Source organism: Phymastichus coffea, unplaced genomic scaffold, assembly GCF_024137745.1.
Source record: "Phymastichus coffea isolate CEN01 unplaced genomic scaffold, Cenicafe_Pcof_1.1 PCOF00029, whole genome shotgun sequence".
NCBI lineage: Eukaryota > Metazoa > Arthropoda > Insecta > Hymenoptera > Eulophidae > Phymastichus > Phymastichus coffea.
Genome location: NW_026706840.1, coordinates 1,333,696 through 1,351,201, shown reverse-complemented (window position 1 = coordinate 1,351,201; position 17,506 = coordinate 1,333,696). Strand labels below are relative to the sequence as shown.

Genomic DNA, 17,506 nt, shown 5'->3' with positions numbered 1-17,506 from the left:
ATTTTTATATATTTTTACCATCTTCATTAGATGTAGATAAATCAGTCAAAATGAGAAGCAGAAAATCAGCGTCATAGGCGACAGCTTGCTCGCCAACGAATAGTTGACAATAGTAGAACTTTAGAACAAACAGTTGAAAAAGATTATTTAGGGCCAATGAATATTTTGTGTAAACATTGTAATGCTAAACATTTCAAAGATGAAAAAGTTTCTAATCAAGGTTTATCTTTCAATGACTGTTGTGGTCATGGATCTGTGAAATTGGATTCATTACCAGACCTTCCACCTGAACTTTTAAAATTATTTGATGGAACACATGAGAAGTCGCCAATTTTCTTTGAACGTATTCGTAATTATAACAATTCACTGTCCTTTGCTTCATTTAATGCTAATTTGGTTAATTTTCAAACACGTCGACCTGGTCCATTCTGTTTTAAAATTCAAGGTCAAATATATTGTCAAATAAATACAGCCCTGTACCCTAGCGAAGACGAAAGTCCCTCATATGGACAACTATTTATAATTGATCAGCATGAAGCTTTAAATTATCGAGTGCAACAGAATCCCATAATAGATTATGAATTAATAACAATTTTGGATAGCATAATTCGTAACGATAACATTTTTGCTAAATCTTATGCAATGATGAAAGACGAAATACATCTACAGGAACTGACAGCACAATTACATAATCAATCACCACAAAGTGAATTACAGTTGATTTTTTCATTAAAACCTGGGCAAGACAATCGGCGATATAATTTTCAACAAGTAAACGAAGTTGCTGCAATATTTTCAACAACTGCTGATGGAGAAATACCAGAATTTAACGTAACAATTAGAAATAAAAACACAAAAACATTGCAATGTATTAGTACTATGAATCAAAATGTGAAACCATGGATTTATCCTTTATTTTATCCGTATGGTACGCGTGGTTGGCATCAAAATATAATGCGCACATATGAAGATCCAAATAAAAACCGTCGTGTTACACGTTTGGATTACACAAAAAATCGAATAGCTCTTAGAGAAGATGAATTTAATCCTATTATAAGAGGGCGTCGACTCTTTCAACAATGGGTAGTAGATAGCTATGTAAAAATTGAAAAAGACAGAATTGAATATAATAAGAGTCATCAAAAAGAAATACGAGCTGATACTTATAAAGGTTTGCATGATCGCATGATAAATTGTGCTAATGACGTAAATGGTCATGTAGGTAAAACTGTCACTCTTCCTTCATCGTTTATTGGGTCACCTCGACATATGCAACAATTTTACCAAGATGCAATGGCTATTGTTAATGAGACAGGAAAACCTGATATCTTTTTAACAATGACATATAATCCAAATTGGCTAGAAATATCAGAAAATTTGTTGCCAAGACAACAAGCCGCTGATAGACCAGACTTAGTAGCAAGAGTTTTTGATCTAAAAAAAGATCGCTTGCTTGATATTGTTATAAAGAAAAATTATTTTGGGAAAGTTGCATCTTACGTTTATGTCATCGAATTTCAAAAAAGAGGATTACCACATATGCATTTATTAATAACACTAGAACAAGGCTACAAAATTACTACTGCTGATGTAGTCGATAAATTTATATCAGCTGAAATACCTGTAAAAATAACAAATCCGCCCCTGTTTGATATTGTTATAAAAAATATGATTCATGGTCCATGCGGTGACTGGTGCATGAAAGATGACAAATGCTCAAAAAAATTTCCAAAACCATTCCAACGAGAAACTACAATGGATGAAAATGGCTATCCGCATTATCGCCGAAGCTGTACTGGTGAAGATTACGAATTACCTAATGGACGTAAAATTAATAATAGCTGGGTTGTTCCACATTGTGCGGAACTATTACTAATTTTAGACTGTCGTATAAACGTAGAAATCGTATCAAGTATTACAGCTGTTAAATATTTATATAAATATATTTATAAAGGGCACGATGCTGCCACAGTTGTAATTGGCCAACCAGATAATACTAACATTATTGAACATGACGAAGGTCGTAATTTCATTGAAACACGTTATGTCGGTCCACTGGAAGCATGTTATCGAATTTTCAGTAAAGCATTACAAGATAAAAGTCACGCTGTTATAAGATTACCAATACATCTACCGAACGAACAAACAGTAATATTTACAGAGAACGAAAATCAAGATGCAATGTTAGCAACTTTAAATAATTCAAGTAGTATGTTACTTGATTACTTTACTTTGAACAGAACTGACGCGAAAGCAAGGCAATATTATTATTCAGAAATTCCTAAACATTTTACCTATACTAAAAAAAAAGTTAATGATCTATCTATTTCTTCTTGGGGAACCAGAAAAAATCGTTTCAATACTATAGGTCGTATGTACTCCATAAGTCCTGCACAAATTAAATTGTTTCATTTAAGATTATTGTTACTGCATGTAAAGAATGCTACTTGCTACAACGATTTAAAAACAGTGGATAATGTATTATATTCTTCGTTCGCGGCAGCCTGTTTAGCATTGGGAATTATTGAAGATGACGATGAATGGAACAAAGCCATGAAAGAAGCAGTGACGTGGATGATGCCTCAACGACTAAGACATTTATTTGTTCGAATACTAATTTACTGTCAACCTATTTATCCTGAAAAATTATGGGAAACGTTCAAAAACTCAATGTCTGAAGACTTTACACGTAATAATGATTTACAAATGAGCTATCAAATGGCTTATTCTGAAATAAAAATCTTCTGATTAGAGAAGGAAAAAGTTTAGCTGATTTTCCAACAATGGATCAAAATATCGTCAATTATATAAATAATGATGATAATAACGGTGAACAAATTCATCGAGTACAAGTCGGCATTCAACAATATCAGAAATTAAATGTTGAGCAAAAAGAAGTAGTTGATAAAATTCTACAAGCATCACGTTCAGACAATTATACTGATTCCACTTGCTTTTACATAGATGGACAAGGAGGGTCTGGAAAAATTTTTATTTATACTACCATTTACAATGTTTTAATGTCAGAAAATATCAATTGTTCAACAATGGCATATACGGGAATTGCCGCAACGTTGCTACCTAATGGGAAGACAGTACATAAAACTTTTGGTTTACCAGTTCCTATATTCAATGACTCATCCTCAAGTATTGAAGTGCAATCTAAAGAAGGAGTACATTTGAAGAATACTAAAGTATTTATTTGGGATGAGGCACCAATGGCTCCAAGATATGCTTTAGAAATCATAAGTAGAACATTGCAATATATTATGAAGAATGATCTACCATTTGGTGGGAAAATAATGGTTTTAGGAGGTGATTTTAGGCAACTTCTTCCTATTAAAATTAACGGAATGTGTATTGAAATATTAAACTTATCTCTAAAAAATAGTCACTTATGGTCTCATTTTACAATACATCATTTAAAAACAAATATGAGAGTCTTACCACAAGAAATAGAGTTTGCTAAATATTTGTTGGATGTAGGAAACGAAACATTAAATGACCAGAATGATAATTTACAGCTTCCAGAACACTACATATTACCTTCGAATCACTGCATTGTTCAAAATGTTTTTGACAATTTAATCAAAGACAAAAATTTTAGTGAAATTAGTCAATGTGCTATTCTATCTGCCAGAAATGTGGATGTAGATGAAATGAATAATAAAATTACTAATTTATTAGATATAAATACTGAACGCATCTACACCGGTATTGATACCACAGAAAATTGTGATAATGGTGAACTAGAAGAGGTTCTGTTACCAGAATATCTTAATTCACTAAATCCACCAAACTTTCCTCCTCATAAACTACGTTTACGACAATTTTGCATGGTAATATTAGTTAGAAATATAAGTATCAGTGAAGGTTTGTGCAATGGAACACGGTTACAGATTCTTGATTTTTCAAATCATTTATTAAAATGTAAGATATTAACGGGAGATAACAAGCGCAATAACATAATATATCTTAATCGAATCACTTTATATTGTGAAAATCAATATCCTTTTACTTTTAAAAGACGTCAATTTCCGATTATATTAGCTTTTGCTATAACTATCAATAAAGCTCAAGGACAAACTTTAGGAAAAGTTGATATTGATCTTCGACGAGATGTTTTTAATCACGGTCAACTTTATGTTGCTATGTCTAGAGTGAGATCATGGGATTCGTTAAAAATATATTTAGGAAACCAAAGAGACACGTCAATTGATAAAAATTATGTTTACACAGAACTATATCAATAACAATTTTTTTGTGACATAGAACACAAAAATTTAGGGTTTTGGCTTTGAAATAAATTTTATTTACGAACACAGGTTCACCTGTTATTTGTTTTATTTTTATGTTCATCACTAAATTCAATTCACTTATAAATTATTTTAATACGGTATCTTTCGTTTTATTTCTGATATATTAGACGTAGGCGCGCGAGGCGCGCTGTTGTGTTCTAGTACGTTATAAAAGGGACTTATTCAATTCTGACGGATCCTGAGCTAGCAGCTCTTCGATCATTTGAGCCGTGACTGCCAAGTACGCCGACAGCTTAATTTGCTTGGTTGCTATACGAGCATCACGCTGCAACGCTAGGTCTTGCAATGCTGATTTTACTTCGGGTTCAGCTTCGACGGATCCCATACGTGGTTGTTTTCCGGGGTTGGGTAGAGAGCAATAGTCTCCTTCCCTTCTTGTTCCGGCAATCCTTTCTTGATAATTCCTGTCCAGCGACGGGTGATCATGTCATTCACAGCCTGTGAATATTTCTTCTCCTCCAAGACGTCTTTTCCGAGTCTCTTCAGGACTTCAGCCCGCGAGGTAGCGGGATCGGAAGTCTTCACACGTTTGTCTGGAACTTCGGTTATTATCGGATCATCCGACTTCTTCTCTATGTTCGGCGCTGCATCAGGAACATCAGCAATCGCTGGATCGTCCGATCTTTCCTGCGACGGGTCTCAGACTCGCAGCGAACGGGAACGAGATGTCGACGAGTTGTTTTCAGAGCTCGACAAGCTACTCGAGTAGCTCCTGCTATGAGCTGAAAGAGATATGCTTGCATTACAATTTGAAATAACTGTGCTCTCTTTAGCGGTCCACAGTGTTCTTGAAGGTCAGAAAAGTTTGATCAAAATGTGGACGAAATTGGTTTGCGCAGGTTGATTCTATATCAAAAGTAGATTCAAAATTCGCAAAAATTGAAATCGTAGCTGATCCCTTTTGCGATCTATGACACTTTTTCGAAAAAAATACGTTTTTTACATTGTTTTCGTAATAAGTTTAAAATATTAGCTTTAACAAAGAAATTTTTTAATAAAATTTGTGTATTTTTTATTGCGAACAACTTTCCAAATCCGTACCATTGTTATAAAATAGATATTTTCCATGAAAATTTATATGAAGACCACTTTCAGCTTACCCCAGGGTCAACGGCGTGGATGTAGTGGTTATCTGACCCCATCTCTTTTTTTGCTTTTTTTTTTGTTTTTTTGTATATTTTTTTTATATTTTTTTGTATCTTTTATGTTTTTTTTGTATTTTTTGTATATTTTTTCAATATTAGCATGTGTGCCTTAATCCCTCATTATTGGAAAAAAATAAGCAATCGCACAAAACAAAATTACAAGTGCAGCGAAGAAAATTCAACCACTGCTTTTTTTAACCTTGATCCATATGACTCATGGTGAATATCATTTATTTTGTAGCGGCTATAATATATTAAAAATTCTCGGTGTACCGATTCTCCGCTTTGTTCCGACCAAAACCCTAAGCCTTTATCATTTTCAATTAATTGTAAACTTGCTTTTAAATGCGCAAGAATCACATGAATTTTTAAAGTTTCTGAAAGGTTATCGATACTTTGCAATGCTTTGCCTAATTCATGTACATAAGCATCTGGTGAACATGTTACCTTGCCAGAAGTAAAACAACAGTCAACGACCTTATTCATTGCTTTGAAAGCAGCAATGTAAGGCACAATTTTCAAATAACCTACATTTTGAAAAATTTCATAATCATTAAGTTTGTCAGCTTGCTTAATCAATTTTCGACAGGCATTACCCTCAAAAGCATCTCCATGGTAATTTTTAGATATACGAGGTGTGTTCAAAAAGTAACGAGAATTTTTAAATTTCGCGGGTTTGGAGAGTCCGCTTGTATAAAATTTTTTTTTATTATGTTGGTACACATGCCCCTGAAGTACGATAAAATTTTCAGCAATATTCATTGCTTACTTTTTAAGTGTCAGCCGCTAACGTTAGACGTGTTTTTCGAGCTCGGCGATTTTCGTTTGTGAAAAAAAATGGATCAAAGAATTTGTATTAAATTTTGCGTAAAAAATGAAATAAAGTGTAGTAAAGTTTGTCAAATGTTAACAAAGGCATATAGTGAGTCTGCTATGAGTAAAGCAAGGATTTATGAGTGGTATAAGCGTTTCCAAGATGGGCACGAAAACGTTGAAGATGACGAACGACCCGGACGCCCAAGCACATCAACAACCGATGAAAACGTGAAAAAAGTGAAAGAAATGGTTATGAACAATCGCCGAATCACAATCAGAGAAGTCGCTGATGATGTTGGCATATCAGTTGGCTCATGCCATCAAATTTTTTCGAATGTTTTGGGTATGAAACGTGTGGCAGCAAAATTCGTTCCAAAATTGTTGAATTTCGAACAAAAACAGCGGCGAATGGAAGTTGCTCAGGAGTCGCTAAATGAAGTCAATAACGATGCAGAACTACTAAAACGTGTTATAACAGGTGACGAAACATGGGTTTACGGATACGATGTCGAAACTAAGGCTCAATCGTCCCAGTGGAGGCATTCTGGATCGCCAAGACCGAAAAAGGCTCGACAAGTGCGGTCGAATGTGAAGGTTATGCTCACTGTGTTCTTCGATTTTAATGGCATAGTGCATTATGAATTCTTGCCACAAGGTCAAACAATCAATAAGCAGTACTACCTACAAGTTCAACGTCGTTTGCGTGAAGCAATCCGAAAAAAACGCCCGGATTTGTGGCAAAACAATTCATGGCTTTTGCACCACGATAATGCGCCTGCTCACACTTCATTGCTTGTTCGTGAATTTTTGGCCAAAAACGAAACTGTAACGATGCCTCAGCCTCCATATTCGCCAGATATGGCTCCATGTGACTTTTTTCTATTTCCAAAAATAAAGAGAACATTAAAAGGCCGTCGTTTTACAAGCATAGATGACATTAAAAGCGAATCGCTGAAAGAGCTAAAAGCTATTACAAAGATCGAGTTTCAAAAGTGTTTCGAGGATTGGAAAAAGCGTTGGCATAAGTGTATTGTATCCGAAGGGGACTACTTTGAAGGCGACAACATTAATGTAGATGAATAAATAAATATTTTTTTCATAAAACGAAAATTCTCGTTATTTTTTGAACACACCTCGTAACTTTTACTTTTTTAGGCCACAACAATGCTTTTTCTCTACCTAAAAGAGGAACTAAACCATTCCAAAATAAATGATTTAACAATCCTTGTAAAACGTGTAGTTCTGGGATAATGCACTTTTGTAGGACAAAAGTTTCATCATCTTCTGCAAAAAGAGGTAGATTAATAGTGCTGCGAGAGTCTTTGCTAAATTTTTTATCTTTACCTGCAAGAATAAACTTATTGTAATCATCTCTCAAATCTCCATAAGTTTTTAATTGTACATCATCTTCAATCTCTGAACTACCAGTTAAACTCGAATTACTACTAGAACATGTTTGATGCTTACAAAAAGGATTTTTTTTTAAATCGTCTAATGTGATGAAACAGTATGGACAGGGAAATGTCGCTGTTGCAGTTTGTTGTCCATTAACAATCAAGAGAAGTTTGAAATCTGCAACAAACTTAAAAGGAATATTATTAAGTTTTGTAATTTCAAATAGTGTTTTAATATTATCATACGATTCCTTTATATTAGGAACCACGCACAAAAGTATTAATCTATTTACACTGGTGAGCTTACCTTTCTTGCTGATACTGCCGCCCTCTGAATAAAGCTTCCTTTTGCCAGTCGATTCATTTTCGCATTCGTCATCAAAATCTGATTGATTATTTTCGACACCATAATCTGATGAGGTTGAATAATTCTCTGGAAGAATTGTCAAGCTTATCTTAAAAAAGCCTTGACCTCCATCGGCAAAAACCTTAATAAGAACATTCCCTTCTATCTTCCGATGTTCTATGACTGCTTCATAAAGCTCTTCAGCGTCAGCAAAGATAACAGATCGAGGGTATTTTTTAGAATCATTTTCACAATCAAACTCGCATACTGCATGTTTATAGACATCACTTAAAACCTTACATTTATCTGAAAAATGTTTCGCATAATACGGTGGAACGCATCTTCTTCCTACTTTCGATCTTAGATAATTTACTATTTTATTCATTTTTTTACCTGAAACTTTTAAATTTACTCTAACGTTATCCAAACTTTCTTTATCAAATAATATATTTTTTTTTAAACTAGGATTCAATACGATTGTTTTTTCGCGTCCGCTAGTAGATAACTTCAAAGCAATATCCGTCGTAACTGTAGGTGGAGTCGTAGATTCAAGCTTTTTTTTTAACAATACTAGAAGCAATTTGTTCTTGACTTTTTTTAGGCAAAGTTTCTATTATTTTTAACAAATTTCCGCTTTGATTGCTACAATTGTGACTTACACCTTTTCCAATCACTTGATAACAGTTACTATAAAATGTAGTCGTATTTGAATTTTTTTTTTCTTCTTTTAAAACAGGGAGCTGAGCTATTGTAGTTGAAGCTCCATAAAGTCCTGTAGATTTATTAATTACGTTCTTTAATTCTCTTTTGTGTCCTTTACCCTTTTTAACTTTAGCATGTCCTTTGTATCTCCCTGTCAAACAGATGTAACAGTTGCATGATGTATCACGTGATTCACGAGTCGTCTTTGGCAATTTCAAATCAGCATAATTTGGCATTTTCTGAAAAGGTCTTTGCGAATTATTCTTTTCAATTGAAGCGTTTCCTTTTTCTTTGTTTTTGTCAGCATCGAGTAATGTAACATGACAAGTTTTACAAATGCTTAAAGGATACTTGTCATTTTTCAAATCATAGTCTTCAGATATAAATTGTTTGATAAGTTTTTCAGTATTTTCATTTATTTTAAAATGATCTTGAGTTTTATTCTTAAAAACAATTTTTTTGCCACAGGGACAACACACTTTTTTTCGATTATCTTCATGAGAAGATTTATTTCCGTTGCCCATTTTAAAACAAACGAAAATAAAATGATTTTTGCACTAAAAACATGTATATTAAAAATAATACAGTAAACAAATTACACAATAACACAGGTATACTTATAACTTAACTGTTCTAATTTAGGTATGTGTACAAAATTATAGCAGCCACCTAGCGGTAAAAAAAAGTACTTTAGATAAATTATATGTAACTAATGAAATATTAAATAAATAATTACAAAATTAATTTCAAGTTAGAAAATAATTTTAAAAATGAAAATTTTTCAACTATTATGTCAATTTTTTCGGAAAATATCTATTACAAAAATTTTACAAGTATGAAAAGTTTTTCAAAATAATAAAATACACAAATTTTGTCTCAAACTTATATTGCTAAAATCAATATTTTTTAAGTTATTACGAAACAAAACGTTTAAAACGTAAAAAACGTATTTTTTTCGAAAAAATGTCATAAATCGCAAAAGGGATCAGCTACGATTTCAATTTTTGCGAATTTTGAATCTACTTTTGATGTAGAATTAACCTGCGCAAAGCAACTTCGTTCACATTTTGATCCAACTTTTCCGACCTTCAAGAACACTGTGGGTCACCTTTGACTTGAGCCATTTAAAAAAATATTGGTTCAGTTTTTGGAAGGCCACGCTACAAACTTAGAGTTTAGGGCGTTAATTATCTACTTTTGTGAGAATCGCATTTTTAGACCGATAAATTCGACACTTGTTTACCTTTAGGAGGAGTCGAATTGCACTGCCTAGCCGGTTAGAGCCGGTGACGTGTACTCTCCTTGTGTGCATTGCGCTCGTAGGGACATAAAAGTAACGAGGCTTATTTAGAACGAATATTCGTTAACTTTTCTGCGTGGGTTAGAGCCCACGAGAAATATTTGCACAATTTTGGTGCGCTCACAGGTTCGGTAAGAAAACCTCGCCTTATGCCGATAATGGTAGAGCAAGCAGCGTGAAAACAAGATTGCGTGTATGTTGTCTCGTTCGTATTTTTTACTAAAAGTGAGAATGCCATTAATATCTGATGTACTTACAATGAGAACGTGATAATTTTCGCCGATGTCTGTGTGGTGAGTGCGGTGATCTGCGCGACGATCTGTCTCTGCGAGGATTGTGAGAATTTTTACCCTATTTGAGCTCTTTTCCTCTTTGTTAACAGATGAATAAGTTCGTCTTTTAAGAGACCGTCATAGGAACTACACTCACTAGAAGGTGAATGACGTCTGCACCCCATCTTGAAAGAAAAAACCCGAGGACTGTTTTGATGACGAACCGGGCAGTTCGACACAAAGCGAAAGAATGAGAGTGCGAGCGCTTGCCGGATACAAGGGCCGTGGGAGGGCGCTGGGGACGCCCTATCAAACGGTATTTAGCTTGGAGCTATAAAATATTGTTATTATCGGGTACGGATCGACTTAAAATCGGGAGGACTACGATACATATTTGATCACGAGGAAGAGGCGTATAATACAATTACGGTTTGTCTCGAAAAGACTCACATGCCTGCTATTTCGTTAAAGAGGCATATGTCTCTCTGAAAAAAATACTAGTGCATTACTGTTCTATTAAACTATTGCCATTGTTATCGTATGGACTTCAAAAGCTTCCAAAAAATATCAAATAATATTTTCTCTAACATAGTTTAACAATCAAACAAATAATTTCATCTTCTACAAAATTAAGGTTTGTCCGGAAAAAATTCACATTCCTGCTATTTCGTATTCTGAGGAATAAGTGTCTCTGAAAAAAATACTAGCGCATTACTGTTTTATTAAACTATTACCATAGTTATCGTATGGACTTGAAAAGCTTCCAAAAAACATCAAATAATATTTTCTCTATCATTCTTTAAATATCAAAGTAATATTCTCATCTTCAATAAAATTACGGTTTGTCCCGAAAAAATTCACACGCCTGCTTATTCGTATAACGAGGAATATGTTTCTGAAAAAAATACGAGTGCATTACTTTTCTATTAAACTATTGCCATTTTATCGTAAGGACTTGGAAGCTTCTAATAAATATTATATAAAATTTTCTCTATCAATCTTTAAAAATATAAAAAAATATTATCATCTGCTATAAAAATACCGGTTGTCTAGAAAAGTTTCACATGCCTGTTATTTCGTATAACTAGGAATATGTCTCTCTGAAAAAAATACTAGTGCAGTACTGTTCCATTAAACTGTTGCCATTGTTATCGTAAGGACTTGGAAAATTTCCAAATAATATCAAATAATATTTTCTCTATTCTTCTTTATAAATCAGACTAATATTTTCATCCTCTACAAAATTACGGATTGTCTCGAAAAGTTTCACATGCCTGCTATTTCGTATAACGGGGGATATGTGTTTCTCATTAAAATACTGGTGCACTGCTGTTCCATTAAACTATTGCCATTGTGATCATATGGACTTGAAAAGCTTCCAAAAAATATCAAATAATATTTTCTCTAACATTCATTAAAAATCAGACTAATATTTTCATCCACTACAAAATTACGGTTTGTCTCGAAAAGTTTCACATGCCTGCTACATCGTATTCTGAGGAATAAGTGTCTCTGAAAAAAATACTAGTGCATTACTGTTCTATTAAACTATGCAACGATTGCCGAAGATCATTTTGACTCGCGTGGGTTACTAAGCGGCGGAGCGTAACAGCCGCGATCGGTTTCAGAGAGAGAGAGAGAGAGAGAGAGAGGGCGCGTTAGGGGCAATGACCGCGAGGGGAGAGTTAAACAGTCAGTATGACTGCATCCTTCAGTCCGGCTACATCTTGGCGATTGAGTTCTAGGCAACGCGCGTTCCTCAGTTTCGAGTGAGATCCAGGAAGCCATTGTACATTGTTCGAGAGTGTTTAGGAGGAGGTGCACACTGCCCAACGTGTGCATTAACAACTATTAACAATTGTGTGGAGTGTCGAGTGCGCGCATTGTTCAACGTGCGCGACCTCGGCAGCTACGAGAACGACCTCGGCAGATACGAGAACAACATCGGTAGCGCAACAGCAACAGCAGAATCACAACAGCAGAGCAATAACCGCAGAGGCAGTTAATCCGCAGCTAGTACTTGGATACGGTTGGCCACCGTATCCCCATCAAATCTGTGGTAGGTGCCCTGCCTTATTAATTGTAAGCGGCGTGCGATCCCACGCAGCGTGCGCGGTGATATTATTAAAAGCGTGCGAACGAATAGTCCGCGACGATCGCGAATGTCACTCTCTCTCTCTCCCCGTTTGTATTGTCATCCGGATTAGCGTGCGTGAGTCTCTCGGCAAATCCCTCCTTTATATAAGTTTTGAGGAAATAAAGTAATCCGAGATTAATAAGCAACGATCTCATTGTTTTGTCTTCCCTTTGTCCGAGAACTGTGTTGTTGTTTACGTTTGATTCGAACGCGCCGGTAGTTGAGCACGGATCGCGTAGGCAACGTAAGAAGCAGCTCGCCAACCGAGTTATCAGTAGTGGCCGACGGAGCGCTGCTAAGCAAGCGCGCCTACGCCCCCAGCGGCGAGATCGAGAACCCAACTTCGATCAGTAACAGAACTCGGCGCAGGCGCACGCAGGGACAAGGTGAGTTAATGTGCGTACAGCACATAGATAACAAGGCGTCGTTTGACCGAACGAATAGATACCTTCATTAGGGATTATAGATTAAACGGCGGCCTGTTACATGGCGCCCAACAAATTTTAGGACTCACACAAGGGGAGTCGATTTGCACGGAAAGAGAGAGCGACGCACGGGAGAGAGAGACGTTTGCGCGTGCGTATTAATGTGCGAGCGGGTAAAAGAACACGCGGCTCGTTCGACACGTGCTTTGCAGTGGGGAAAAGTCGTCTCTCCGACCTAATAACACCTGCTTTTGTAAGCCGAGAGCACACTAACCCCAGGGGTCGAAGAGACGTCCGGAGTCGCTCCAACGGAAATAAAAGAGGTTACAAATTGTTTTTTTTTCGAGTGGTTATCCACACCTTAGAGCATTTAGGTGGGGGTTGGTCACAGAGCGACAGTATCAGCAGAGCACGCAATTTGGGTGTGTGCGGGGTTAGTTTTACTAACCCGGTGGGGCTAGCAAACAGTTAGTCCCCACCTATAGGTAGGTAGTTGCGAGCGGAAGTTTTTACTTCCTTTGGGTACGCGGCACCTGCACACACCCACGAGCCTCGTGGGTTGTTGCCTTGAAATTTAAGGCGTAATAGGACAGTTGTCTATAAAAGTTGCAACACCCCGCTCGCGCCTTGGGCGATAGGAGGCGGTAGTGGTCGAGTAGGCAAATTAACCTCAACCGTCACCTACGCCCCAGCGGTATGGAGGATACCGCCGATGCGATAACCCGATGGGCATCGGAACTGCCTTCGACACAGCTTGATAGGTACCTGACGCAACGGGAGTTGCGTACAGATGGTCCCAAGCTGATGCAAGTGGTTCGGTTGGCGTATTGGTTATTAGGCGAGTACATCGACTTGGATTTCTAAGGAGCAGCGTTGGATAGAGAAGCGACGCAACGTAGACGAAGAAGCCGAGAGAGGTGGCTCGAGACCAGGCGACAAGAGCTAGAGGCAGCTGAGGCCGAGGATCTCGTTGCCCACCCGCTCATGCTGTTATATGGAGATGAGGCAGTAGAGGCGAACCTGACGCGGACTCTCGCGGTCATCGACAACCTTGAGGAGGATAGTCGGAGCGAGATGGGCGATTGAGAACCCGTTGAGGAAGCGGGGACCGGCGTGGCCAATGGGCCCCCGGAAGGGGTCAGTAGTGAACGCAAGGGTTCCACCGGATCGCCAGATAGGCGTAGAGCTCGTCGTTTCGAGAACGAGGAGCTACACCCTCAAAAAGATGAGGAGGAACGGTGCGTGACCGAGCGGTTGAAGGAAGAAATTATAATTTGTATTCTATCGAATCCAGTATTAGACTCAGGGGAAATACAAATATGCACACACTATGTCATATGAGTGGATAGAGCAGGGTAATATTTTAAAATAATTAAAAGTATATCGTGTCAGTATTCATCATAAAGTCGCATTATTCAAATTTGTTACACAGCGTTGATTTGTCTTATATAATAATTACAAGTTTCAAAGTACTCATGGTCAGAGTTAAATTGTTGTCGCCTTATTCAAATTCCTAATATTCAAAACCGCTTTGTCCGCCTTATTTACATACGCGCCATTATTTACATTCTTGAACTAGCCGTTGAAATGCATTACGTAACTTAAAATTAATAATTATTTCAAAATCTTGTAATTTTAATTAGTCAGACACTTTCAATTGTTCGTTATTTGTGATCGATTTCATCGATTCAAATCATCACTTACATGCTAAATGAAACGCTAAGCCGGTATCGCCGCATTCTCCAAACGTACTACAGCGGTGTGGATTTCAAAGAAGAATTATCTATCCTGAAGCTCACAGTTAAAATTCCAAAATGTAGATTTGTCAGACGACTGCATCGATGTTATCATGGTGAAGAATTGTTGGCGTTGATTAAGAAAAGAAGGGCTGCTTCCTGGACCGGACAAAACACCTCGATACTAAGATCGTCGCACTTTCAATATTCTCCAAATGATTTGAGAAAGTCGCTCCATCCTTAGTTAGTCAACGAAGAGTCACTTGTCCAAGGAATGTCCGTATCCGAAGAGCGCCGTTAGCAGAGTGTACGGAGCTAATTGTGTCCCCGGCAAACGCGCGTAAGCGATGCCTCCCGCCGACGGCTCCGCGAGCGCCAGCAACCGAGCGCTCGAGTCAACGACACACATACACACGTTACAATCTCTAAAAACAAAAACTCAGCGGGAAGTCCGCAATCGTTCCCAGAAAATTAAACAACCATTCACACTATAAACTGATGCTACGTCCCACACACTCCCCGACGCATGCCAATCAGAACATCCTTTACTCATGCTCACGCAAAACATTCACACTACACTAAAAATCACTCGTTCGATCACGCTCATACTCGCAATTTACATGTTAATCAATTTGCAAATTTTCGTACGCTTTATACATACATATATACATAGGTGCACCTTAAACTATTCCACTTGCTTATTGCTTAATCTAATTCTTACATAATTAAGTGTGTCGACACTTTACAAACGCGTGTTTCAAATTTTGTTTAGTATCCGATTAAAGCACATCCTTCCTGAAGGATCACTCCCGTTTTTACCAATATTAAAACGCTTTAAACTAAGCCTTATGATATTTTCTTAAATTTGCGCGATTATAAACGCCTTTCTCCACACTCTGATCGTTTGGATCAACTAAAACATAAGCATTTCGACCCAGGTCCCTTGCGACTTTGAAAGGTCCCTCAAACAAGTGGAAAAACTTCCTGGTAACCTTATCTAATGCATTAGACAAATGTCTTACTCTCAAAAGTACCAGGTCTCCTTCTTTTATTACTACTTTAGATGGCTTTTGATACTTGGCACGAGCCGCATGACTTTTTTCAATATTTTTCTTTGCAAAGGTTATAAGATATTTGTGATTAATGGGATTTGATTGTGGAAACTTTAAAAATGTAGTTATTTTATCTTGAATTTTTTGTCCAAAATGCAATTCATTAGGTGCACAGCCTGTACTATGATGAGTCGTTATATTAAATAGTTCCTGCATTTTAGATAAATATAATGGCCAGGAGGTATGTTTGTTTTCGCAATATGTTCTGAAAAATCTGCCTATTTCCCTCATTACCCGTTCGGTGGGATTGGATTGGGGATGTCTAACTGAACTATATACAACCTTTATTCCGAGTTTTTCTAATTCGATTTTCCACCTATTGGACGTAAATTGACTACCATTGTCACTCAAAATTCTCTCGAATTTTCCGCATTCCGGAATGTATTCCTCGATAAGTCTTTTAAGCGCAGCACCTGTCGTGGCTTTCTTCATGGGGTAAAGACGAATTAACCTTGAAAACGCGTCCAGGACCACGAATATGTACTCCACTCCCCCCCGACCGCGAGGGAGAGGGCCATAAAAATCAACCGTCACCAGATCTGATGGCTTTTCAGCCCCGACGAGTTGATATGGTCCCTCCATCACGATCGTGAGATATTTAACGCGCTGGCAAAGGTCGCAACTTAATACATGAGTCTTAACGTCTTTAGTCATCGTACGCCAATAATAATATCTTTTCAAATATGACACTGTTTTAAATACTCCAGGGTGACCTAATTGAAAATGAGTGAGTCTTACTATTTCATCTTTTATTTCTTTTGGTATTACAATACGCCATGTTTCCGATTTATGGTCTTTCATGAATAATACATTCTCAAAAACCTGCAAATGTTCGTGTTTTCTATTTTTATTATTTAATTGTTTAAAGAAATTTTGACAAGCTAGGTCTTGATTTTGCTTTTCTGCTATGTTCTTCATGATTTGCTTTAATGAGGTATCTGCATTGAACAATGCCATTATTACCAATGAAGATACTTCGTCATTCTTTATCGTTGGCAAACTGTAATCACAAAGGGATGAAATCATGAGAGTTTCCTGTGTATATTCCTTAAATTTACTTTCGGGATTACGACTCAGAAAATCAGCTACTGTGTTGTCCTTTCCTCTACAGTGTACTACAGTGTATAAGTATTGTTGCAAATACAGAGACCATCTTATCAGGCGTGAATTATGAAATACGGTCGAATTCAAAAATGTTAACGCTTTATGATCCGTTACGATCTCAAAAGTCCCGCCCATCAAAAACTCTCTAAATTTTGCAATACTATACACGATGCTTAGAAGCTCTAATTCTGTCGTTGTATATTTTGTTTCAGTTTGTGTTAGACATCTACTGGCAAGAGAAATTATGCAATGTTCCTTATTTTCATCTATTTGATATAAAATACCTGTTATACCACTATTGCTTGCATCTGTTTGAATTTTGAATGGGATGTTCGGAATAACATGACTCAAACAAACAGTATTTGTAAAATTCTGTTTTAATGCGTCAAAGGCACGAGTATGTTGTTCGGTCCATAACCATTCTGAATTATCTTTTAATAAATCTCGAAACGGTGATATAAAATTGTTATGCTTTATTGCGAAACGTCGGTAGTAATTACATACTCCAAGTATGTGTTGTAATTGTTGTTTGTTTTTCGGATTTTCAAAATTAGTTATTATTGCGACACGTTCTGGGTCAGGGATTATTCCGTTATATGTTATTATAAATCCTAGGAATTTTATTTTGTCTAATAAAAATTTGCATTTTTTTAAATTTATTGTAAAACCGTTTGCCATCAATTTCGAGAAAATGACTT

General features: G+C 36.7%; 2 protein-coding genes across 2 annotated transcripts; both read left to right on the top strand.

Annotated features, from left to right (window-relative positions):
* Positions 1-156: 156 nt before the first annotated feature.
* Positions 157-2,748, top strand: LOC131663017 (uncharacterized). The gene has a single exon (XM_058933073.1). It carries the CDS (start codon positions 157-159, stop codon positions 2,746-2,748), a length of 2,592 nt encoding a protein of 863 aa, XP_058789056.1.
* Positions 2,749-2,783: 35 nt separating this feature from the next.
* LOC131663016 (ATP-dependent DNA helicase PIF1-like) lies at positions 2,784-4,253 on the top strand. The gene has a single exon (XM_058933072.1). The coding sequence runs from the start codon at positions 2,784-2,786 to the stop codon at positions 4,251-4,253; it is 1,470 nt and encodes a 489-aa protein (XP_058789055.1).
* The last annotated feature ends 13,253 nt before the right edge of the window (positions 4,254-17,506 follow it).